Below are 26,983 nucleotides of genomic sequence, written 5' to 3'. Positions count from 1 at the left end.
AGAAGGCCATTCTGGAGCTGGAAAGCTAGCCCCAGCTCTAACAGACATTACTCCTGGTTATATGTCCCTGCCACTGGGAAAAACAATTGCTCAGGGTGATCCAGTTCTGCAAATATGCACCACCACTGAGGTACACTTGTATATATAGTTCAAAGCTATTCCAGTACTGCAGCACAGCCTAGCAACAGGCCTGGCATAAATAACTTGCCTCATCATTATGCAGGTAAGATATATAATTACAAACGTCACTGAGGCTGAGGAGAGAGAGAGAATCGTGATCTCTCTGAAGGAGGGAGAAGAGGCACCTTTTGCCACACGTCAGCAATCAACTTAAGGTTGGCTGTAAACCCTCAAAAAATAATGCCAGTTGCACTAGCAGAGAAAGTGAGCGTGGCAGACTTCCAACGGTGAAGTTCTGCTCTTTCCTATCAGTGCATAAACTCTTGTTGCAGGTTATAAAGACCCAGCTAACTCCAGCTTCATCCATACAGTGCTCTCGTTGACAGGCAATCTCAGAGTCTTAATTGCCAAGCACTGCTTCTGTCTTATAATTGTTATTGTGATCAGAATTTCAAATAGTCCCAGAGCAGCAGTTAGTCATAAAATCTATTTCCAGGAGATAGTCAATCTTTCCCCCATCCCCCAAGCCCCACGGCCAGGACAGCTGGTTAATAGACTAAAGAAATTTATCTTAACCACTGGGGACCCAATTAGCTGGATGGACTTTGGTGAGGGGAAAGAGAAGAGGAAATGCCAGTAATTTCCTACTTACCATATTGAACTGTTGCTGCAGTTTTTCATTGGCATAGTTGATACAAAACTGTTCAAAGCTGTTGATTTCAAATGTCTCAAATCTAAAATATGCAGATACTCAAAATTATTTATGGAGTGAAAAGACAGATAAAATGGCCCCATAACTTTAAAATCCTTCCCTCCAAGCAAATTAATTGCATTATTCTAGGCATAAACAACCACAACCAAGCAATGAAGCAGATAGGGAAATGGCAAGTTGCAAAGCAATGGCAATTCAGAGATGCTCCCTCTTTTGGCAGGGATGATAAACCATATGGAAGGGATTGACTTTCCCAGAGAGCATTAGTTATCTTTGTACCCTCTGAAAGTGCTACACTGAACAAATCATGAGTTTACAACTAGCATGCAACTTCCAATATGCAATTTATTTTCTTTATTTAGTTTATTTAATTTATCAAATTTCTATGCAATACATAAAGATACTACAAATGTCAAAAATATGAAATCCCACTGTAAATGTCTAACTTAAGACAAAGATCTTGGATAGCACGTCAAAACTAAACACCTACTTCCTTCATCTGGAATAAGCAGATTTTTTTTTTTTTTGGTTGGTTGTATAATCCAAACAGTGCTGCATGATAAAGACAGACACTTTGCAATAAGAAAATGACATAAGTGGTGTATGACTGACAAAAAGACTCACCCATAAATGTCCAACACTCCAATGAAAGAATGCTGTTTTACAGTAGAATGAAGGGCTTTGTTCACGTGATCTACAATCCAGTTAAAAAGATTAGCATAGATATGTTTGGCAAGTGCATCTCTGGCATTGATGGCATGGAGTTTAGAAATTGGCTTGATGTAGGTTTCGGTGGCAGTTGCAAGCTTCCTGTGGCAAAGCCAGTGGGCCATCTCTTCATACTCCACACCCATGAGGTCACAGAAGATGGTGAGGGGATCATGTTTGGGCTAATAAAAATAAAATAAAATTGTTCGTTCTTGAAACAGTATTACAAATATTTCACATGCAATCATATAATCCAAAGAACTGCCTGCCTGCAGTGATCTAACAATAAGCAACAACAGCAGCTTCCTGATCTCATCTTCCTCCAGAATGTAAGAAGTTCCCTGCCCGCTTATTGCATTCCCATCACTAAAGTAAGTTACCAAATCAGTTTCCCCAGAGGCATTTCCTGATACTCGTGTGAATCAAAAAGACCTACACAGGGAACCTGCAACCTCTGCAAAAACGAATCTCCTAACCTCACAAGGACGGACTTTGCATTTTGAGTACTTATAACTGTTTCACTTTTGAGTAAAGAAAGTAGCAAAATGCAAAGGACATGACATCACCTATGTGCTGGGGACAGAAGGGACACCCGTGGCAGGGTGTGACGGGTAATGGGGCACCATCCAGTGGGATTCCTGCATTGGAGATGCAAATTACAACCCAGCCTACCTCATCACATTTTGGGGCTCATCAGCTTCCTACCATGATCATTAAATGATGCTTTATTTGTAGTGAAAACCTTTTTAAGGCACACCAAAGAGCTAGTCTATTGTGGATTCACAGCAGCTATCCATTAGATCCCAAAGACAATCTCAGACCAGGCACACTGATCAGCTGTGGTCCTATGAAAGACCTGTTGTCTCAGCTCTAGAAACTGCTACTGCAGATGCTTGAGAAACCAACTGCTTGCCAATAAACCCTGAAACTGCTTGTACTGTTTGAAGGGAGAGAATGATGAAGACTGTGTAGTACTGCAGTAGATATTCAAGGAAAGACAGAAGGAGAAACTGCTCACTTCTGAATCCAAGAAAAAGAAGAGTGACAAGAGCAGAACAGAAGCCAGATCTTTTTTGCTTCTCATCTCAAAGTTGAGGAAAATAAGGAGTTCAGTAGGAAGCTTTGGTCCTTACTAACAAAGAGTTTGTTTTCATATCAGACTGTTCACTCCTCGCTGCTGACCAACAAAGTTAGAAAAAAGATTTATAAAACCAAGACAATCTTAAAAGAGTCACATCTGTATATCCTTGGCTCCTGTCATCTAGACACTGCAGAGACCTTTGGAAACCATTTGCTTTGCAATTATTTGGGCTAGATTGGTATTTAACAAAAACCAGTCCATCCTGCAAACCATACACTTTGGGCAGGAAATGTATTCATGTAGGAATATAAAGATCTAGACACCTGCTGAGGACTTCAAAGCTGTTTAGCAGACTTTTCTAGGACAGATCAGTTACAGTTCTGAAAAGAAATTAAGGCAGCCACAGATTCAATACAAAGAATACTGTCTAAAAGCTCTAAATTGAGAAGAGTTGGATCCATCTGCAAAAGGAACCGAAAATGTTACTATATTAGAAACAAACACATATTGTTTGTTTTTATGTTATTACTTTTTTTTTTTCAGAAAAAAATCCTTCTGCAAACAAGCAGAACGCACAACTGCCAGGACAGAAACCATGGCCTTGAGCTCATCTACTACTCACAGGAATGGCGCAGCTGTCAGAATCCCGAGATGCAAACTCCACATTGCCCAAGTGAAGGATGCCAGCGAGGATTCGAAAAATTCCCATCTGGTAGGAATCACTAATCCCTGAAAAATTATGAATTAAATGTTTTGAGTGGACGAAGAAGTAAAGAACCATGAGTTACTGATGAAATACATTATTAAGAAGAGAAAAACTGCCACTAGTGTGTGTCATTTTTGGGGAATTTGGTATTGAACATGTTCCTTGGCTTCATTTCTATTAAAAACATTCTATTACCACATGCAAAAAAGATCCAGTAATACGAACTATTTACTTTGCTGTTTCAAAGTGCTTTTTCAGAGACCTTCAACACTTTATGTGCTACTCCAAGGGAATCTAACACACATTTATGTTCACGTCTTATATTTATGTTCGCGTCTTATTCCTGCTCCAGATATGTGATTCCACTGCAACTTAATATCCCCTAAATGCAATAAAAAAATCTCAATACAAAAAGTTAGCAAGCTCTTTTGCTTTTTAAACACAAAGAAGTATGAAGAAAATACGCACAAGTAATACAGAAAACTCTTGCTAGCATATAACATTTGGGATATGATTATGTTTTACAAATTACCTAGCAAAGTGCAGGCCTGCCTGGTGTTTACCATTTCCTTAGCATCATCAACACCATCAATCACAGGGCTTCCACCTTGCTTTGTATAGTGAAAGTAATTTGCATTCCCTGTAAGATAAAAAAAATAAATAAAATCTTTTACACACACTGATGCAGAAATTCACAGCACATCTGTACAGCTGTGTAATGGTTAAGTTGCTCTTAGCAGACTCTATGATTTGAAATATGTCAATATGTTTTCATTTTCTCGCTTGTAGCACCCACTTGTTCTGGAGAATATTTTTTTCAAGATTTAACAGTGCAAATAAGTATTCTTAAGCTACTTGTTACCTACAATAGGCCCTAAATCATATTCTTTACCTAATCTTGGTTCACACTTCCACACCTGCAGAATAACCACATTGGAAGCAATCATTCTTCAAACCTGAGCCAACCACCCCACAGGGAGGTGCACAGCTGACAGCAGCACTTTGGGGTTACGTTGCAGGTATTAGTACGCTATTATTGTATGAGGATATTAAAAATAAATAGATCTATTTTGTCCTTGTTTTCTTCTCATTTCTCTTTTATAGTCTAGCCTAATCTTATAAATATCTGTGATCTGTCCTGGCTGAGAAATCTTCGTTGAAGAACTGACAGCTTCCCGCCACTCTGGGGACAGCACTGGGCCTCACTGAGAAAGCAGTAGTTCTCTTTCGTGTTGCATACATTTCTACAGCTTTGGTGGCCAGGCGTTCAGCTGCAGTAACAGTCTCCTTTTCTTCTGATCTACTAACGTTTCAAAAAAGCTGCAGGAGTCTCCTACATGGCTTCTTTAGTCAGAATTACATAAGTTACTCTCTTTCCCATGTTAGCAGATGTGAATCCTAAATGTGCCAGGATGGTTTAGAAAAGCAGAGAAATACTTGGAAACCAGAAAGACATTTCAGAAATCAGTACTAATACACTGTGCAGTTTTCCCACTAAGAAGCTAACTTTTAAAAATATACAAAAAGCATTGAAATTTATATTGAATTTCTAAAATCATGATGGGATTGCCTGTCATCATAGCCCATTTCTTCTATAAAGTACCAGTTCCTTTTAAATGAGAAATCTGTCTCTGCACTTACATCTGAAAAAAAAGGAAATTTCCACTTATCAGATTTGTGATCACTGGATCAAGCAGAGATGGTAAAATAACTGTTGGTAACAGCCCAAGTGGAGATGTGCATATACAAAATACTCTGCAAGTTTTTCAGATGCTTATACCAGAAATGATAAAATTTTCCAGTAGCTGGAGACATGGTAAAAAGGTTTTAAAAGGACCAAGAGAAGAGAATTTCACCCTTGCAATTGGAAAACTGCTATGGAATCTGGACTTAGTAAGTTTTAATGCTTACAGTTGCAATGTATTAAAGTGTGCTGAATAACAAATCCATTACTTTCTTTTTAACTAAAAAGAACCAAGTCTGAGACCTGCCATTTTAGTTATTCTCAATATCTTTCAAATGAGGGTTAAAAAGTTTAGAATTTAAAAACCAGCTTTTCTTCTTTTGGCTCTAAGACTCAAAAAAGCTCAGACATACTGCTTTGTACATACAGCTGCACAACACAATTAATGTGAATTTCATACCTAAGCGTAGAGTTTTAAATTCAGGTAATGCTGCAGAGGCACATAGTTGGTAAAAGATGTGGTAATTTCTCTCCTCTTCTGCCTTTAAAAGAAAAGGATTGATTATATTTCACCATTTAACAAGCACCAGAAACATCCACGAGCAGAAAAAAAAATGAATAAGTTTAATGCATTCTCTAGCATTACATTAAGAGCATAAAAGTCACAAGGAAAAAGGAAGATAAATCAGTAGCTATCATTTCCTTCTTTATTAATTTAATCCATTTTCCACAGTAAGAAGCATGCAGACATTTTTGTTTTTTTAAAAAAAATGCATGATTTCGCTTTTCAGAATTGTAGATTACTTTCAAATATAGATCAGGATTCTATGGGTGAGTGCGATGATCATACTTAAAGGCTTTTCATTTTCCAAAAATAACTAATACCATTTGCTTCAGCATTTATAGTAAGCTGGTGAAGGGAATATCTTTATTGCCAAGGCAAAGCTGGAATTTTAAAATGGAAGACAAACACAGCTCAGAAGACTCATGACTAACACTGTAATTCTGAAGTTAAGGGCTCTAAACCTCATAATTTCAAAACAAAAACAAGAAAAAAGACTCTCCTTTAGCTAAGTTATGCACAGCAAGTTTCTCTTATTTTTGATACATACAACAGTACTCGTATAACACCCTTACACAGTACAAATTGTAATTATTTGCTTTGTACCTTTAGGCAGACAGTCAAGGTAAGTCAATTTTTACTAAGCTCTAGACTATAAGGTAAGCAAATATGGAGAGGAAGCATGGGAGACTAAAAGGTTGTAGATCTGCTCAAGTATGAAATACCAAAATGAAAAGAGTTAAAGAAATATTAAGTTACATATTCTCTTAAGTCTCATTTGTAATTATTGTGATAGCAGTGGGTTTTACCAAAAGATTTAAAGTGAGCTAAGATGGCAGCTTCACAAATCACAACAGAAAGCTCTTGAGCATGAGTATTTCTGTTAGGTTTTGAAGCCTGATCCTATAACACTACGGCAAGCACAAATTCATATCTAGCACTGAAGGTATTTCTTGTTAAAATATACAGCCTTTTTAATACACATTTTACAGCTATCAATAATTCATATACTGAAGACTGACATGGTTTTCCTTGACCTAACATCAGCAAGCAACAGCTTTTTTTTTTTTTTTTTTTTTTTTTTTTTTTTAAGCATAGTCACACAAATATAAAATGAGAAGATTGCATCAGTATTACCTGAAATACCACTCTTGACTTCTCCAGGAGGTAAGTTCTCATGTTAGCACCAATGATTCGGTATCTCTTATCAAAACCAATTTCAATGTATTTCCCAAAGCGACTGCTGTTGTCATTCCTTGTTGTTTTGGCATTTCCAATTGACTATAAAAAGGGAATTTTGTAAAGGTTGAAGAACTATTAGAAATTATCATATCTATTTAATCATCTACATTGCTCACAAGTACATAAACATTAATTTGTCCCGTTTTCAAAACACTTCAGAATGATCTCTGCCTGGTCATCAAAAAGATGGTTATTTCATTGACATGAGATCCGGAGTTGATCTTCCTAGTAATGATGTCACTTCCACATACTCTAATATTCCAGCTAAAAAATTATTTTAAAAGGAATTGAAGAGTCTAACAGAACCCTCACATACAGCCAGTTTTCTTCTAAGAGTTTAATAAAACTATATCCATTATTTCACACTGCATATATTCACAATTGCATGTACAAAGATACATGTACAGTACTTGCAACCTGTGTAAATTTACCTATTGCAAAGCCGCAATCCAGCAAACTGTCCCTATACTCTTAACATTTTTATCGCTATTATTCCAGAACCAACTACATTTCCAAACTCCCTCTGCAAAAATACTGTTATAAAATATTTCCTGTGTTCCTAAATATAACCTAAAAGTTAACAGGTACAGACCCATGTTGTTTGCCTGAAACTAAATTTCTTCAATAGCAGATTGGCTATAGATTTCGAGACAGTCTTCAGTGCTGTCTTCAATGTGTGAGTAACTTATTTAGATTATTCAAAATAGCTTTATTCATAATAAAAAATATTTAAGGTATGTCTTCAATAGTATGTGCTCCTGGGATATCCAGGGCAATGGTGGCCATGGAAGCAAAGCAGTGTTGGTGCAGCAGTGACTTACAGCAGCTCACCTGTGTTAGGATTCACACCACTATGGGTACCAGACTGGAAATATCAGCATTTTGAGACATGCAAATCACAACATGCTGAAATTCAAAGGAAAGAAGCTTTTCTTCTAAATGGGATCATATTATAGTCATCATATGGCAATTCACCTTTCAAAAAGTCTGAAAGATATCTCTGTTTCAAAAGGAATAGCATTTGGTGTAACTCTTACACAGCACATTATCTTTATTCATATGCCACTGTGTTTATGTGATCAAGTACCTCACCCTGAAATGCACCACAACTAAAAAAAGGCAGAGCTATATCTATGTCCCAGGTTTTTTGTTCATGTGGACATCCATAGGAACTCTGTACTGAAATAAATTTGGGCAAAACCAAACGAGTACAAATAGCCATGCTGAGTATCAGTATTCCAAATCTGTGAGAAGAACAGTGAATCAGTAAATACTAGCAGGGTACAGCACCGAAAGCTGGGATTAGACTTTGAGAAACCACATTACAGCAGCAGCAGCACACACACACCAAGCAGATGCCCAAGTGGTTATCAGATGAACAGTTGCTAGAAAGGTTGTAAGACCAAATTGCATCTTTGCAGTTCTAAGAAATACTGAATTCACTCAAACTGAATGCATTCAAACTGCATTCTTGTGTTTTAAAATTATTGCTCCCATGATGTGTTTTTTGTTGTAGGTAGCAATGTAACGCTACAATATTTTCAGAAAACAATCATTACTTTGAAAGGACCTATTCCAAAGTCCCATGCCTGTATGTATGAACACAATTAAGAAAGTCTTCGGCATTATAATGACTGCTGCCCAAGGTACCCAGTAAGCTGTACACTTTGTATAGCAACACAGGGTAGCAAAGAAAGAGAGGAAGGAAGTTACGTATAAAAATATGTTTTAAGACTTGACTATTTCTACATTTGCAATAGACAGACTGTATATAGTTATTAGCTATAAAACTGATTACTCAAGAAGTTGCTAGAAATGTAGAATTTATTCACTTGATACTAGAGTATTTAGTAAGCAAACATGATGTGAAATTCTGACACTAATGGTGGTTGTGATATACAAATTAAAAAATTACCTTCTGCTCAACTTAGCAAATGTGAAGTTCAACATTTCTGAATTTCATTACTTAGCTTCTTTCTGTTTTGTGTTTCTGCTGATTTACCAGCTGAAGAGTTCAAAACATTAATTTTGCTACCCCAGTTTTTGTGTACAACTTCACATTTCACAACACTTGTTTTAAATCTTATTTAAAGCTCAAGTGTTAGAAGTTAAAAGGTAACTTTCATCCAAATATAACTTCTGAAGTGATTCCAACTTTAGATCTTCACAGGTTCATAAAATCATTATTCCTAGAAAATAAAATGAAAGTGCCAACAAACCTCAACATCGCCAAAGATGGTATAACACTAATGCCAAAGCTGGAGCAGTGAAAGGAGTACTCAGGGACTAGCTCACCCGTGCAACACTCCTAATTGCTCCCAAGGGCCCAGGCTGCCACTGCTGGGGTAGGTGCAGCTCAAGGCAAAGCTCAGCACTCCTGACTTCTTACCATCACTTGATATGTTGGTGACTCAGCAGCAGAGCCCACTGCCCATCAGGATACAGCTCATTTTACCCCACAAAACAGTTTCAAACCACCACACAGCACTACAAACCAGGCATGATTACCTTGTGACACAACACACACAATTGTGATGGGGCAGCTATAGCCTGAGTATCATGAACTCCTCATGCCAGGAGGAAAAAAAGGAATAAAACACAGTTCATTTTTTAAAATATCTGAGGAAAAAAAAACAATGACAGCATCTTGCATTTCACATTTCACTGTGTGCATTCCATTTGCTCACATCTATCCATTAATAACTCATACTATTGCATAGAGATGCTAAACATCTAACAAGACATCAATCATCCTAAGCATTTTCTTAGTTAACGTGCCTTCTTAGCTTGTGCATGTTCATAGATAGAGCTCTTTCTCTTAAGAAATTCCCCCATGACTGCTGATCTCTGGTGAATTGTTTCCTTATACAAGGTTCCAGACTGAGACCAGAGGAGGGCCACAAAGATAAGTAAGGGCCTGGAGCATCTCCTCTCTAAAAAACGGCTGAGAAACCTAGGTCTGTTCAGCCTGGAAAAGAGAAGACTGAGAGTGATCTATCAGTGTTTATAAATATCTAAAGAGTGGAAGAGAAATGGATGGGGCCAGGCTCTTTTCAGTTGTGTACAGTGATTAGACAAGGGTCAGTGGCCAAAAACTAGAACACGGCAAGTTCCATACAAACTTCTTCACAGTGAGGGTCACACAGGCTGCCCAGAGAAGTTATGGAGTCTTCTTCCCTGGAGATATTCAGGACCTGCCTGGACACTTTCTTGCTCAGCCTACTGTAGGGAAACTACTTTTAGCAGGGGGCTTGGACTTGATGGTCTCCAAAGGTCCCTCCTAATCCCTACAATTTTGTGGTTCCTTAACTTCAGCTGCAACTTGGATCTACACATGTAGGCAAAGACACAATAGGCAGAAAATAATTCAGATCAGGGTTTCTGCTTGGCCATGACATCAGAATTACAGCATCTCCTGAGCTTCCTGTAGATCAGTGCTCCTGAGCAGTAGGGAACTGTACATGTTATCCCACAGTCTACTGACAGCGCCCGTGCTCCCAAGCCAATGGCTTTGGGACTTGACTACAGTTAGCACAACCTTTGTTGTACACAAATGAAACATCACAGTCGGATCTAATTATTGCCAAATTATGTCTTCTGTCATTTTTCCCCTCTGAAGCTGTGTACATCTCGTATAAGTTTTCTTTCTCAATTTAACTTCCATGATGACATTTTACTAGAATTTAGTATTTGCTTTATTCAACAACTATCAGTATTACAAAGCTGAAAAGATTTACAGCAGTATTCCTATAAAAATTACTTTGTTATGTGAAATACTTTAACACTGTAACATTACCCCATCTCTCACACCATTTCATAAATACTGCACAAAATAATGATTACAGCACTTCCCAGTAAATGGATTAAAAATGAAATTTTAAAACATAGTCTGGGGTTTTTTGATGCCTATAAAAGTAAAAACCGATCTCTTTACTGAATGCTTGTGTTAGCCCCCAAACAATTACTGCAACTGAAGGGTAGGAGTTAGTGCAGTAGCTCTCTTACCTCCATTATGGGGTTGGAAGCCAAGACCTTCTCCTCAACGTTGGCTTCACTGGCAGATCCACTGACCGTGGCGAAGTACCTCATGGCATACTTGGCAGAGACTGTCTTCCCTGCCCCAGATTCTCCACTTACAATGATTGACTGATTTCGCTCATCTCTGAAACACAAAGACATACCAATTACCAGCTATTCTCTCAAGGACACTTATGTTTTATGTCCCCAGCTTGGCAACAATCATTCCACCATAAATGTTAGCAGTAGAGCAATAATGTAAAGCATGTGGCAGAAACAAAGCTGTCAGTGATTAAGCTCCCTGAACGGCTAATTGGGCTGCTGGTGACCAGGATGCTCATTCAGGACCGAGGCTGCCCCTGCAGTTCAAGCAGCCATCATTTTGTTCAACAAAACCTGACCAAAACACCTGTTACCACCATAACACTGTGTTCTTCTGCAGCTACTTCTATTCAGTGTCTGGTAAAGCACCTCACTAATCCGTGCTCATTAGTAAAGATCATTAATGCTACCTTACAGATAGAGAAACCAAGAGCAGAGTTAGCAACAGAAACCCTTCATTCTTCTGATCTAATCACCAACTTTTCCCAGAATTGTTTTTAATCTGAAAAATTCAAGCAGGACTGTTCAGGACACACGTAGCAGATCTGGAGCAGAGGATCCCTTTGTCGTAAAGATATTTCTTCTCACTACAAAAATATTTTTTAAAAAATGGATCTTAATTTGCTAGGCAAGTAATTTTCCGTCACCCCAAAGAGGCCTCTACCCATAAACCCTGACTGTATGACTTAAAAATAGACTACAAACCAACAGTGACAGAAATTAGCATTTCTATAGCCTGGCTCTTTTTTTAAAAAAAAATAAATATATATATATATATATATATTTATACCATACTGTATATTTCCAAAATTTAAAAGAATATTTCAAAATCCTCCTGTGAGCTGGGTGAGTTTAACTCTGTCTTACATACTGGAAAATGGATAAAGAAGGAATAAAAATTTACCCCAAGGATTTAGAAAGCTGGGTGGGGCTTGAACTAAAGAGTGTAGCCAAGCCCCAGACCAAGCTGCACTTACAGTACTGTAATGGTGGATAAAAGTTCAGGCACGCATATATGTTCAAACAGCATATATGAAGCCTGCACAGCCTCCAAATGCCTGCTGAGGCCACAAGTAAATGCTATGCAGGGGAAGTGAAGAAATATGCATGAAAAATCTATCCGTGGTTTCTGTACCCTCAAGGCCCTCCAGGAGGTGTGGGGTTCTACTTCTGACATTTAAAAAAAAAGGTGCTGATGAAAATAAGAAGCTAAATTACAGATCACATGTTTGCTCTCAAGCTGTTACATATCTTCAAAAGCACCCCCAAGCCTCCAGATAAGAGCACAGCTCCAGCATCTACTTCATGCTGCACACAGATGTAGGCTAAAGGGAGCCCCTGGTAACATCTCCTATCTGCGAGAGCCAAGGTGTGATTCATCTAACCAAAGGAATTCATTGGGCAAAGCGGGTTCTTCACATTTTGGTAAAAGGAAAGGGCTGGGTGTTGCTTTAAATTTAATATGAAAGTGTTAAGAAGATCAAAGCAACCTAATTTTGTGTTCTCAACTTCCCTTTAACACATAGGATAGGTGCGAATGACTGCAGCACAGTTCACACATTTGCATACATCAAGCTGTCGGTCTCAATGGGAAAAGTGGGAAAGTGTAACGAGGCAGCTGGTGCCAGGTTATGGATAGCCACGTTAGGTATGCTCAGCTGCCAGGGATGCCAGCCCTGGGCATGGGGAAATTAAAACATGGGCCTGTTGAGACATCTCCTTTACAAAGGGCATCAAGCCTGCTCCAGTGAGGCCTGCGGCGGTAGGGCAGCTCACAGCAGAGACAAAGACTTCCACCTGGGAAAGGAAGAAGAAACGCTCTTGCTTCTTCCTCATTCCCTGCTCGCAGAGTTCATCCGGGGTGGATACACATGCCTGTGGCTCTGCACATTGGGGGCCAGAGTGAACTATGCTGGTGCTCTCGTCCAAAAAGAGATGCAGAAGGACATGAGAGGAGTCCAGCCGAAAGCATGACATCTAGGCCTAAATGGGACAACTGACAACACACAGCCTTCCTCTCACACAGACAGTTCCTGCAGTGAGTCACTAACAGAGAATAATTTCTTCGCAGAATCAGCAGTTTTTCTCCCCCCGGTGCTCTTTGACGTACGAAAAAATCCCCAAACCAATACCATTATAAAATAGAAAATTTCTGGTCTGATTTCAGGAGCTGCCTAGCACAGGAGGTCAGCAACAACATAACAAGCTTTTCGTTTGTAGATCACCATACTGTACTACCACGAGAGGGACAAAAAAATAGACGCGTCTCATGGTGATTGTCACTTCCCTGAAGGATCAGCTCCAGTAGCTGAGAAATCCCACATGAGTTCCATCTACTGCTCCAGCTGTGAGGCACGAAGGTACACGTAGTGAGAGTGGCAGGAATCGATGATATATCAAGTTTATTACTGCTATTCAAGAAGCACTTTCCAAAATCATCAGGTGATTTACAGAAATATCTTCTGGAGCTGTTATGAAATAGGATCCTCGTGTTTTGAATACTAATAGGAAACTGGTAAAAGCACATTAACATTTTAGACCCGAGCAAGTCCCTGAAATCCTCCCAGCCTTCTGTTTACAAAGATGCCTTACTACTCATATAGAGAAACAACGGCTTCATTTTAGAGAATGAACCCACACCCATGCCTCATCTTGCAGCATTTCCAAAGCTATCAGTACTGAATTGCCAGTCACTGCCCCATCTCTCCTCATCCCACAGCTAATTCCAACAAAGATACTTTACCCAGTCTAGTGTGTCTCAAAGCCTGCCTCAAAATTGCTTCGAGGCCCTCCCTTATTATTTCAATCCAGACAAGCACTGAAAAAACAAAACCAAACAATGTGCATGACTTCCTTCCTTGAATAACTGGCATACTTTTTAATGAAGAAGGTGGAGAAATCAGCAGAAACTGAGGGGAATTACCACAAACCAAGACAGAGGGCAGACCATCCAGCATGTATGTGTGAGCATTCAAAGCACACATGGCTTTTGTTATCGGGTTGGGCATTCAGGAACAGCGGGAAAACACTCATCTCCTCAGAGAACTTCCATGTTTACAAAGACGATAATGAAAAACGAGGCTGAAATAATTCCTCCTGAAGAATACTGTTGCTAATTAGCCTGGAGTACCCCCTCCCCACACCATGAGATATGAAGGTCTACTCTTCCCACGGTACTCCTGCATGTGCTCAAAATAAAAGATCCATTCCTATATTCCTGTGTAAGTACAAATACACACACCTTTTAGAAATTTGCTTAGAGAAGATATGGCTGGCTGCGTGAGCTAGAAAAGCTGCTGTCCTCTATTCTACAAAAATGAGTATTTGTATTTGCAAAAGCTAAGGCAGTCATGAGAAACAAAGGCCTCTGTCTGCAGCCAGAGCCTCTGGCATTGCCCTGCCAGAGCTCCATTCACCCTCAGACTCCCTTGTCCTCACAAGTACATCAGTCTATTGTTTGGATTTAACACACTGGAGTTGCCATTCTCTAGCACATTATTCTTTCTGCTTTTTGGCACAGAGAGAGGAAAACACAGCAAAACATCCAAGATTGCAGCCAATGCCTGGAGAAGGTGCAAGGACAGCGTGACACAGCACCCCACAGCAGGGTCAGCGGCTGCTGCCACAACCCCAGACAAGACTTGGCACATGAACGTCCGACCAGGCAGCAAGATACTCAAGTCTTCAGAGAAGGAAGGAAGGCTGGTCCTTCCTGGCAGCCACAGCACTTCTGCAGAGAGGTCTTCTACATCGCTGAACTTTAAGGAAACAGAACGGCACATAACTGGGAAAGAAAACACCAGCTGGGAAGGAAAACACCAGAATTTGAATATATTGGGAAGTGCATAAAATGTGCAGAGAATATATTTTGGTTTAGTACAAACAACAGTCTAAAATACCTCTGCTTATGCCAAATGACATTTTCATAATGTCTGTATTAAAAAACAAAGAAACAAACAAAAAACAGAAAACACAAAGAGCATTTGAGTTCTTCCTTGCAGAGAGAAATACCAACTTTGGAGTTATTTTCAGTTAAATCACCAGTCCTCAACCTTTGACCTGATGTTGTGAGCACTGAACATGTCACCAGTTGCAAAAGAAGCACTATAATTAAAATTTTCAGCCAATAAAACAAGTAGGGCAACAGTGTTGTGCGTGACACCACTTAGTGGTCTGATGCCACACTCTCTTATCTGTGCAATATGTCTCCATCGTCCTGCTTCTTCTCAGTGTAAAGCACATAATTAGATGATTTTAAAATGAAGATGACTTCTGAATGGACAGAACTTTTTAATTATGTTTTTACAACAAGAGCTGAAGAAAAGCAAACTGGGAGATGAGAAGCTGGAGTCCTCTTTCACTGAAAGGTGGATAATGATCGCAGCCAATGATACACAAATACATCACAGTGATATGATACTAAGCCAAACTAGCTTGAAAACAGGCATTTAGTCACAGCAGACTGAAACAGATCGACTGTGAACAGCCTACCACTCACAGAAACGTGAAGCGTTACTTTGAGGTGTCGGTCAGGATCACACTCAGTTTTTTCCATTTCTGAACAGTGCACAAGGAGAAGGGAATGACAAAATAAATAAATAAATAAATAAATAAATAAAAATCAGGGTTTGCAATGATAGGCCTGGCCATTTCAGAAACAAAATGATGGGCTGAGATTGCTTTCAGCAGCAGGGGACTTGGCTCAGAAATCGTCCATATCCTTCTCTCAGGCCTACACTTTAAGCACTGCATAATGATCACAGCTAGTTCTTGTCAAATAGTGACACCCTATGGAATAAATAACACTATTTTCCTTATCAGTTATCTATCTCAAAAATAATGTCTAACTTTGAAAGGCAATATTCAGTCACTGTATCCAACCTGTACACAGCTCCATTCTGCAGCAAGTAATGGTCATAGAATAAGCAACAAATGTCACTGATTTTGCATCATCATAATTCCAGTAGAAGACAAACAGATTTGTGCATAGGCTGGTAAATTTTAAATACAATTTTCCTTTACCTACAAAATCCCATTGACAAGGCAATATGTTTAGGAGGAATTTTAACATCAGAGTGCCAAAACAGAATAGACGTAGACTTCCTTACCTAACTACTGCAATCTTGAGATTACAACTTACATTTCAGCAGGGCTTTTTCTTGTGCTTTGAAAAACCATTGCAAAATTCAATACTGAAGCCAGCTTCTGCTCAAAGGAGATTCAGCACTGGAAAAAAGAGTTCTACAAATTGACTTGAGATACCTTACATGCAGAAAAGGGTTTTGCAGAATATAAATTAAATGACAGTGCACAAGAAACCAGGAAGTGGCTTGGAAAAAAATAATCTCGTTTTCAAGACATGAAAAAAAAATTGTTGAGGATGTGCATACGTCTTAATACTTAATTTGAATAGCACTGACTACTATTAACTTTAAATTCTGTATTTCATAGAAATTGAAGAGATGCTTTCAAAAGGGCTCAGAATGGAGGAAGCTCTACTCCCATGTGGTCACAGCTGCCAACCTTAGTGGAAGCAGGAGTAACACTGTACACATCAGAGATACCCAGTGACAAAGTGCTACAAAAAGACCTACTGATCATTGAAAAGTTGACTGTCATCAACTTTAGCAATTTCATCAATTTCAAAAAAAAAAAAAAAAAAAAAGAGACAAATAAGGAAAAAAAGTGTAAGAAAATAAACATTAACAGTTAATAACACTAAAGGCAGAGTTGCCAGTTTTCAATTTTTATTCCATAAGGTAGCTGTACCTTTCTGAACCTGGCTCCCTCAAAAACCAAACTAGCTTACTGCATTACTGCCATTATTTCACAGCAAACTGTCCAAACATCAGGATAATCAACGCATATAGATTGAAAAATCCCTACAGATAACTTTGTTTACCTTTTTCCTCTATACATACGAAAAGAAAGTCCCTCTTTGAAGCAGGAACACTAAAACAGTTAAAAACCCATCAATACATATTTCAGAGGGGATTCAAGAAGCTCAGAGCTATTCGATTTAATCATCAAAGCACAACATAATTTTTGTGTCTTATTCCTTCCTATGACTGATGCATTGGATGTATCACTTGATCTTGTCTTTCAGACTCATGACTCTAAAGCAAATAATGTCAAATAGATGTATATAAGCACACATACCGCAAAAACATCAGCCCGGGAAAACAAACAAAAAGAATACAGAATTATTGACATCAGCCTCAATACATGTATCAATCCATCCTTACCCAAGCCACCAGCATCTCTGCTGTATCATTAACAGCTGATTTTAAAAGATTTTGATGTGGACTTCAAACATTCGCCTGTGATGCACTACTTCAAAGCTGAGCTTTCTTAATGCCACACATAACATAGATGAGATTGGCAGAAGAGATCAGAGTGAGACGTCCTTCGTTCAAATGGAGAGACCAAATAGAGCTATTTGATGAGAACATTAGTGCTTACTTTGCCTTTCATCCCAAATCATCTACATCTGTTAACACTGAGGACACTGCCAAGGTGCTGATGTTTTTACAGAAGCTCCTTGTCAGTGTGGCTTGAGGGAAAAATATGACCCGAAGGTGGCCAGAACTAAGAGGTTTAATTAAATCTACTACCATTTTTTGTGGGGTGGATTTGCTATTGGTTTCTTGTTTTAATTTAGAGTAACATGTTTAGGTAATGGCTAAGGGCACTGTCCCCATGTCATGTGACAGATTCATTTTTTATTTAAATAAAAACTGCACAAACTGCTGCTCAAGGCCTGATCCTGCAATCCATAAACACCAAATCTCTTACTGCTTCAGTGCAAGACCAAGATCATGATAAATAGCTTATTTAATCCAACAGAGACAGTCTCATCAACCTGATCTCACTGTTGCTACTCTACTGCACTTCTACAGTAATGGAGTAGACTTGTAAGCCTGAAATTGCTTTAGATTTTTTCAAAACTGAACCCTGATCAAAGGATGTTAACGACTAACCTGACGCAAACTCCCAGGGAAGGAATCTGTGACTCAGGGAACATTTGGGACAATTTCTGTTCTAAGCACACACGTGATTACCATTTACATCAATGTGAATCGTGCCCATCAGAGACAGAAAAGGAACATGAGTTTGTTTTCTGAGTGACACATCATCCTACAGCTGAATTACAGCAGCAGGAAAACTAACTCAAGAGAAGTTGAAAAATAATGACATCGATGAAAGGTCAGATAGGATTAATTCTGAAAGGCTGGCATGTTTGAAATCTTGCTGTACTTCCATCAGCTACAGCTACTCCAAGAGTCACAGGATTAAACACTAAGCACTAACACAAACTTAGCTTAAACTGAGACATTTTACCTTCTGAAGATTTTCAGACTGTGCAAGCATACATATACATGCGTGCAGCTGGCATGATTAAGTGTCTCCAGCAAGGCAAGCATAACACTGAACCAAGTAGGCACCCTATTTTTTGCAGTCAATCTCTCAATATCCCAGCTGCATATTTGTGACAGCGGATGACCAAAATAACCCGTAGTATCTGGAGCCAGAACATTCACACATCTTTGTATCTGAGAGCATGACTAAACAAATACATTTATTAAAGATGTTTCCTTCTGTGAGGCAGCTACAGCAAAAACAAGAGCACAGAAAAAATTACCAAATAATTTTCTCATCGATAAGATGAAATAAAACAAGCTTATACAAGGCACTGAAAATAAAACCTGCATAGAAGTGCTAAATATTGTAACTGCTTTATCAATGTTCACAAATAACTTAGAAGTAATGATGTTATGGGAATAGAGAAATGCATCTAATACGCCACCTGTTCCAAACAGCTTCTTCCAGCCTTGGTGTAATTATCAACACAAAAGATTTCAAATTCCTTTCTTGTGAAATCCATTAGCTTTCATCAAGATAAAGTAAGAATTCTCTGCAGTATCTAATGCTTTGTGACCTTCGCAGAAAACAACTTGATTAACTTACTAAGAAATTTAGGAAGGAACTTCCCAGCCCCAGCAGGCTGAAGGGAGCACAGTCTTCAAAGGACTGTGCATTTTCAGATACCAGAAACAGGATGAGTAGTAGAAGAATGGCTGGGAAAGAACAAAACTTTGAGGTGCTATCAGAGAAACAGAAGGGTAAATCCATGGTATATGGATGAAGGTAAGATTTTGCACACCTCATCTGAAGACTCACTAAATAGGTCTCACTTCAATAAATTGAATTGGATGGAGCATTTTCTAAAACACCAGTGATTGCAAACTTAAAACCAAAAAGTTTCCTAGAACACTCTTCTTCAGCACAAAACATGGTTTTGGAGAAAGAAAAGGATTTTACATTCCTGTAATTCACGCTACATTGTTGGACATGGCCAAAGTGCACATGCAGGTGAAGGACACAGCATACACCCATGCATTTCTCTACAGGAAATTCTGGACAGAAATGTGGTAACCTTAGTCACAGCGGCCTTTCAGCACAGAAATGCAAACAATAGCTCAGAACAAGCTATTGCATTTCACAGCTCAGTATGCTAACCGTGAATAAAAATAGCATCGCTCTGTGTCTGTAATACAGGGCACGAGGTCTAAAGCAATGTGAAACGGGCCAGTACACGCAATGCCTGTATTTACTACACGCCTTTTTTTGAATCCAAACTTTTAGCAAATTTCCAGGGGGGTTTGCACTGCTTCAGTTAAGAGTGACACTACAGTTAGGTTTTAATGTAGTGCCGTGTATTCAGATTGTATGCAATGTCCCAGACAGAGGGAGCTCCTCTACGCACACTTTCAGGCCCTTTCCAGCTTGCTCTTCTGCAACTCCCAAGCAGCTATTCACAGCTACCGTGTCTGCACTACAAGAGCCTCTCATCCCTCTGACCTCTGCAGTAACGCAGAGCTCACCGCCCACGCTCTCACCAGCACCAGCTCTCTGTCCTGTGTTGGCTTGGGTGCCACATTCACTGCTTGGTCCACCACAGCCCAGTTCTGCACGATGCTTCTATGGGCACACCTGTTTGCTTTTCTGAAGGACCAAAATTGCCTTTTACACTTGTCCTGAAATAAAAGGCAGCTGTAAAAGCCTGGAGCTTGGGAAGGTTTAACACAGCACGGCGTCATGTGGCAGCAAGTGAGGCCAGGCCGTGCACATGAAGTGACACGTGCTCACCGTGAAGGACTTGGAAATTCAGCACCGTGCCTGTCAGGAGCCATTACAGGAACGAGCCCAGGATCTGATTTTCAACCACGAGTAATTTAACTCATCAATAAATAAATAAGAACTAATTCGGCAGTTTTCCAGTGCTCTCGGATCAAGGCAGAACAGCAGCACCTTTGGGGAGGTGCCAGGCCAGGGCCGCCCGCCCGCTATTTCTCACAGCGGCAGCGTTTTTGCCCTTCATTAACCTTCTGAACAAGCTATTTTAATCACAAAAATCTTTGCAGCCCTAAATAAGTTCCATTATCCCCTGGTTTCTGGATTTGGCTCTCTGGCCTCCTTTATAGGAAAAGCACCCTGGTTTTGTACTTCCCAGCGCTGCCAACAGCCCGCATGGACGAAGGCCTCTGTCTGCTCCCTCTGCTGGGCCTGCTGAGCCTGCCTGGGAGGTGTCCTCCTTCGGGACAAGTCTGCCCTGCACCGTCAGCACCGATAAATGCCAGCCCCATGTTCTGCCTTCACCTGCACTGCTCCTCCTTCCTGCAGCCACATCATCCCTGCGCTCCCGCTGAGGGAGCCGACAAACCCGCCCGTGCTGGCACATCCCACAAGGTGCGGCCTGACACGAGGAATTATTTCTTCCACTCTCAAAGGGCTGTTGTGTAGAGTAACAAGCCAACTTTTGTACAAAATAAAATTAAAAAAAACATACAGAATGCTGAATCAGTGTTAAAGATTATTACTAGCGACTAAAGGGCTTTGAACCATTCTGTGTCAGTGTGATGGGGGGAATTAAAAGAGTTGGTTATTAGCGCTGTGCACAGCAGGACGGGTCACTTCTTGTGCAGAACAGCAGTTCGGTTTCTTGCTCTGTCCCACCTGCACACCCTGTACCATCAGTTTATTTTGACTATCTGGATCTCACATGCTCCAACCAGGAACATCCTGCTCTTTGCATAAACCATGCTCCAACAATTCAGATGTGTTTAGCTGCACCGTGAGTCACAATTTGTACTGACTAATCAGTAAATTAATTCTTTGTAAAGAGTATTCATTTTAATATTAGTCCAACAAACCATCTTCTTTAACCACATTCCTAAATACATTTCTAGTTTAACTGCTCATTAAACATAGCAGCATTTCTCACTGACATCCTGTTCAGCTGCTGGACAAAAGAGGATGTTCTGAGCAAAGGAGCTGGAGGCTAGAAGCTCCGTGCTGGGATCCGGCTCTGGGGTGACAAGAGGCATGGCCACAGCATACCATCTCCACCTTAGCGTTTTTTTTCTATGCAAGTGGAAAATGATAGATTAGCATTAGACACAGACTAGTGAATGTAGAGTGCCTGGAAAACATGAAGTCTTTTCTAAAAGGAAACAGTATCTGTTGCCTGGCACAGAGATACCTTAAGTCTGCAGGAAACGAAGGCATGGAAAACCTAGCATGTTAATTTTTGTATGTTGAAAACAAATAAGCTACAGGAGAATGTTGCTATGAAACCCATTCAAGTGCAGCACTATCAATTACTTGCATTTTATTGTGAAGCTGGTGGGATCAAGCCATCAGACACTGGATTAGGATATTTCCAACTCTCTATGTCTGTTTCAACAAATGGAAAAAATGGTAGCGATCTCCTCTGTAAAGGACTTCGAGATCTGCTCATGGAAGTGCCACACAAAGGTGAGCTATTACCGTTATATATAAGCTGATTCAGCTGCAAACTCAGCTACTACAAAACTCCACAAGTTCTGAAACATCCTATGGTCCTGTTCAACAACAGCTTGGTTCGAACATTTTGCAACACTCTCAAAAACAGCACATATACCTTTTTCAGTGAACAAATTGCACCACTTGCCATTTCAACAGTATCCAGGAAAAACAGCTCTGGACTGTACAAACGCAAAAAGGTGAAAAGATAATGAATTGATGGTAACATCTCTCGACACATACAAATGAAGAAAACTGAGGTCAGCACATGCTGCAAAATCATGACAGATTGCACACCAGAGGAGCACAAAGATGAGCCAGCACTATGGAAGTGATTTATCTGGGGATTAGTCAGAGGTCACTCTAGCAGTAGTTTACTAAAGCTCATTGCTTAGCTACCAGCAGGACACCTCACATGAACTCCAGTTTCCAGCTACAACCATGTTTAACCCTTCTGCTGCCTAAAATTAATCACTGCTCAAACAAGTAGATCCTTGATGTTATATCAGCTTGAACAGTCTACCTGCTGTCTTATACTCGGTATTATCACAAAATGTCAGACCCAAAGTATAAGGGTTACTTCCTTAATCCAAATCATCCGTTTGCCCCAGAAATGACAATTTCCCTTTTCATTCTAATTTTAACAGCAAAGCCCCAAAATAATCATCTCTGTTTAAGGTAAGTGTTTCATCTGAGAAGTTGTATGTCACAGTCATACGTCAAAGCAGGCTGCTGTACGCCTGCACAGTGCCTACCTACCATGGCAGGCTCTCGTTTTGTAACTGCATGCAGACCTGTGACGCGTTGTTCACCATCCCTCTCCCACTTTCTGGTGGGTGTGAACACAGGATCCATTTGTGAGACAATGGGAAACAAAGCATGCACAAAAGTGCATTTTTATAACAGGACATCAGCTTGGGGTGGCTGGGATAACTGGAGATTGTTAGTCAAGGTGCTTTTAAAACACCTACTCATCAGCTCACCAGGCTTCCTTTTTAACAAAAAGTAATATAAACAAATCTTCATGTAGCTCAGAGCCATCAGACACATGCCATAAAACTGACAAAATGGATAGGCAGCCTACTTATTAAAGATAATTTAATGAAAAAGATACATGCTAACATTGAATAAATCATTATGCTTTGTCCAAATAGAAAAAAACAAACCTTCAGAGACTGACTCTTAAAACAGTATTGCTTTCCATCCTAGCACTCACCGAGTTTTATAGGGATCTCACCAGTATGTAATTCTGTTTGCAGATGTCACTCAACTTGCACTTCGCTTAACAACTTTACTAATTAATCAGAAAACAAAGACTAATTTCATTTATTAAATTGAAAAGCACTGACCTCTGCTCTTTCTGTCACTAACTACAATAGGAATGGAACAAAACAGACCGAGAAGGTATTGATAAAACCTTTGATAACCTACTGATAACCCCTGGTGCTGCCCCACCACACCGCAGACTAACTGCCCAGACACTTTGCTCTGTTGGAAAAAAGCAAAGAAATATAAATCCAAACTGAAAGTAGTCCTAAAAAGTTGTGCATGTTTTACTGGGCTGCGGTAACAAAAATCAGTTATTTGATGATCGTGTGTGGGTAAAGAGCCATGTTGCTTTTTACTAATCTTCCATATTTTTGTATTGTATGTACTGAAGACACAACGTAAATACTTAGTTTACTATGACTAGCTGTCATGGGTCATTTTGTTTGGCTAAAGAAGACTGCAGAATAGTTACAACCAAACAAGAGAAGGGTTTCGAGGTCACAGTAAAGGAAGCAATAAGCTGGCAAGAACAAATTTTAAATCGTTGAATTATAGATAACAAGAAGACTTAAGGACTAAATATTTATGTGTTGAAGCATTATGGATAGGAGCATCATGACTAATTACTCCCATCATCATTTAAACATGGAGTTAGGACAGATTAGAAGCAGCAGAAAAATAAATCTCTGCACATATATATGCATAAATGCAGATTGCTGCCATCAATATAGCTACCATATGAACAGTTGATACAATTATTAAATCATTAATGAAAGTCATATACAATTGGATTTTCTTTTTTAGATGACAAACAGCAGAACTGTAAATATTCACGTTTTGTTTCTTTTAACTTCATAATTCAGGAGTAAAAAGTGATTTATTTAGAGTGCAGAAATTATCACGGATATTAAAGAGTAGGAAGCAACTAATGAACTGGAAACAGCATTCAAAAACCTCATTTAACTAGCAAACACCCCGTAAGTCTAAATGACAGTAGAAATTCTTAAAAATAAACAATCAAACAAAAATAGAGAGAAAAGAAGCATTAAGAAAATAAATAAGCAATGGAATTGTTACTTCAGTGTTGAGGAATAGAGAGAAAAGGAAATAAACATTAGGAAAGTAAATAAACAATGAGATAGTTACTTCAGTGTAGAGGAATGTTATGAATTTTCATTGCGTGCTCAGATTTCACTTTGCACCTCTGAAAGTACTGTCATTTATTCATAAAAGAATAACAACAACATCAATAACATGTTGTAGGCACACAAAGGAATTAATTCATTGATGCTAGAGGATTATTTAAGATCATTTCCATGCTTATGTAATTTCTCATCATTTGTTTCAAAAAGAAATTTCTACCACACCTTATTTGTTATTATTCAGGATAGCAGAATTGCTGGAGGGTGCATCTAGAACTGAAGAGCAGGCAATTAACTCAAAAAGGAAAAGCCACAGGAGAAACTCTCGCCAAAATCTCAGCCCTCTGAGTCTACCTCTGACGTCAGAGAAGGAAATAGAAGATAATGCAGACAGAAATCTTCACTGTACAGGCTTCAGCTAACAAGTGAACAGAATACAGGAAATCCAGGAATTTGAAGTTTCCACATAGGTAAGAGGTAAGCCACCCTAGACAGTGGTTAAAAGCAGCCAGTGGAGAGAGATCACCTTCCAACCAACTCTATTAACCTCTGCTGGTTAACACTAAGAAAAACTCTGGGAATTTGGATTACATCCCTCACTGACATATAATTGCAGGTGTGTACTGTGCCTCAGATGTACAAAAGGTCTAACATATTTTTACTTCATTGAGCTTTTAGAGTGACTTGACTAACAATAACCTGTAGAAAAACCGATAGCTAGATTGAAAGAGCCACAATGCAGGTGTAACTGTCATGACATACCAGTTTTGCCTTTGTACTCCTATACCAGTTGCCTTTTTTTTTCTTAGTAGAAGGAAAGTGAGTACCTCTAGCACAGAAACAGTGCAAGTGTACAGTATTCCTGAAACATTGCCTACTTTGCAATTACCCTAAGGCATGAAATGTTGCACTGTACTGTACCACTTTCTTTTCAAACTACCTATTATGTGGGTATCAAGTTAATCATGGTATTCACATACACAACTGACTTCACAACGTATGGAACATGCTATTCATTCTAGCACTCATAGGAATTTTTAAGAGAACAGGTAGCTAATTGTGGAAATGAACATTTTATCGTTTTCAACCCATCTTTGCCTTGCATCCCCCTTCTGCAGTAGAGCTTGAGGGCCACTGCATTTAATTCAAAGCTTTTTCACTTTTTTACTTGATTGATTTGCTCATGAGTTGTATTGTCAAAAAGGAAAACTATACCAATAGCTTGTAGCTGAACACTGAGGATAGCAGTGACCATTTTGCTAACCTAAGACGACACAGTAGCCTGAAAGACTCTTATGATGGCAACTATTTCAAAAACCTTCTCAAATTGGCAGGTTCTTGGGGTGAGGGAGAAGAACAGTTTCTAACAACGACTTTCTTTAATCTGCAAGTTCATTTTCATGCAATTTTTGAGGAAATAAGGACTTCCTGCACAGCTGTTACAGTGTCCTTAGAGACACTGTTTTGGGGCACTCTCTGTGCAACCAGTCCTGCACTCCCTCTTAATTCTAGTCAATTACAGTCGAAAGCAGATTACATAGCTGGGACTCTACTGACACGACTAGGAGCCTATAATAGCATGTAGCATTCATAAGCTCGGTGATTTTTCTTTTTCTGTTATCAGTATCATACATAAATATGAAACAGTTAAGAATCTGGCATGTCTCCCTTTAAAAAGCCACCAATGATTAAAAAGAATCTCCACAGTTTGCTAATCAATTTAAAATAATATAATCTTATCATGCACTGGACTAATTTTAGACCTAAATTCTGAAGAGATCTGTGGTTATTCCTGTTACCTGTCAGCAGCCAGGATCTCCAAGGCATTCATAATGTTTTACTGTTCACTAATTTGGGCAACTTAATCTCTTATGAAATATACTAAAACACTAAAAACCATGTACTAAAAATAGATCTTGCAAACTACTTAATGAGCCATAAATGAAAAGAAGTCTGTTGGCCAGAAATTTTAAATTTTATTCCTTTCAAAAAAAACTATGAATTCAAAACTCATGTTGTCTACAAACCTGGCCATCTGTTTATATGCCTCTTCTGCCACTGCAAAGATGTGTGGATCCATATCCCCCATATTTTGGCCGCTGTACGCATTGATGATATCTTCGCCATAGATAGGCAGTTGTTCATAAGGATTTATAGCCACTAAGACAATACCTACAAGGGAAATGAAACAAAAAGAGTTATTAATAGTTGTTTCAAAACAAAATAAATTGGCTTTAGCACCAACTATTTTTCTACCTTTTCTAAAAATATTAACTACACAAGAATAAGGACTTGATTTATTATTGACTTCAAGAGATATTTAGTCTGAACTTAGTTTTGTGTACAAGAAGTAGAGTAAGTTTACTCCTACCCTGCTTCAGGGAACACACTGGAAACAGCTTTGTACTTCATCTTGTTGCCTGCCTTCCCTAAAGCTAGCATGCATGAACAACACAACTAGATTCAGCGTGCCCACTCCGAATAGTCTGCTCAGCACAGTAAATTGATCAATGTGCATTGTATTTCCCTGTATTTTATTGTACCTGTGTTTGTGAATTATAGCTACTATACAGCCTTGATGACCAGAAATTGAATTACGTAAAGGGTATTAACCCTTCAGGAGTTATGCCGTGCCCAGGACTAACACCTTCAGTTTTTGTTACAAGCAACAAAGTAGAGACAGTGTCAGTTGGATGCCAGGAGGTCTCTCTCTGCTATCTGGCAGAACAACCTCCTGCCTGGAGGAGGTCTGTACAGCGACCCTTCTGAAGGGGATCAAAAAAACACACACAG

General features: G+C 39.2%; 1 protein-coding gene across 1 annotated transcript in view; it reads right to left on the bottom strand.

The window, feature by feature from the left end:
- The window catches only part of MYO5A (myosin VA), a 101,966-nt gene that overhangs the window by 47,116 nt on the left and 27,867 nt on the right, over positions 1-26,983 (bottom strand). Inside the window, exons 4-11 of the mRNA XM_068695253.1 lie at positions 26,218-26,362; positions 10,821-10,977; positions 6,711-6,854; positions 5,472-5,553; positions 3,860-3,967; positions 3,244-3,350; positions 1,457-1,722; positions 773-854 (exon numbers count right to left, since the gene is read on the bottom strand). Coding sequence (XP_068551354.1) covers positions 773-854; positions 1,457-1,722; positions 3,244-3,350; positions 3,860-3,967; positions 5,472-5,553; positions 6,711-6,854; positions 10,821-10,977; positions 26,218-26,362 — 1,091 coding nt within the window. The remainder of the gene's footprint in view (positions 1-772; positions 855-1,456; positions 1,723-3,243; positions 3,351-3,859; positions 3,968-5,471; positions 5,554-6,710; positions 6,855-10,820; positions 10,978-26,217; positions 26,363-26,983) is intronic.

The sequence above is a fragment of the Anas acuta genome, chromosome 12 (assembly GCF_963932015.1).
Source record: "Anas acuta chromosome 12, bAnaAcu1.1, whole genome shotgun sequence".
In the NCBI taxonomy this organism is placed as follows: domain Eukaryota; kingdom Metazoa; phylum Chordata; class Aves; order Anseriformes; family Anatidae; genus Anas; species Anas acuta.
The sequence above is the reverse complement of the archived record's forward strand: the minus strand, read 5'-3'. Positions and strand labels throughout refer to the sequence as shown.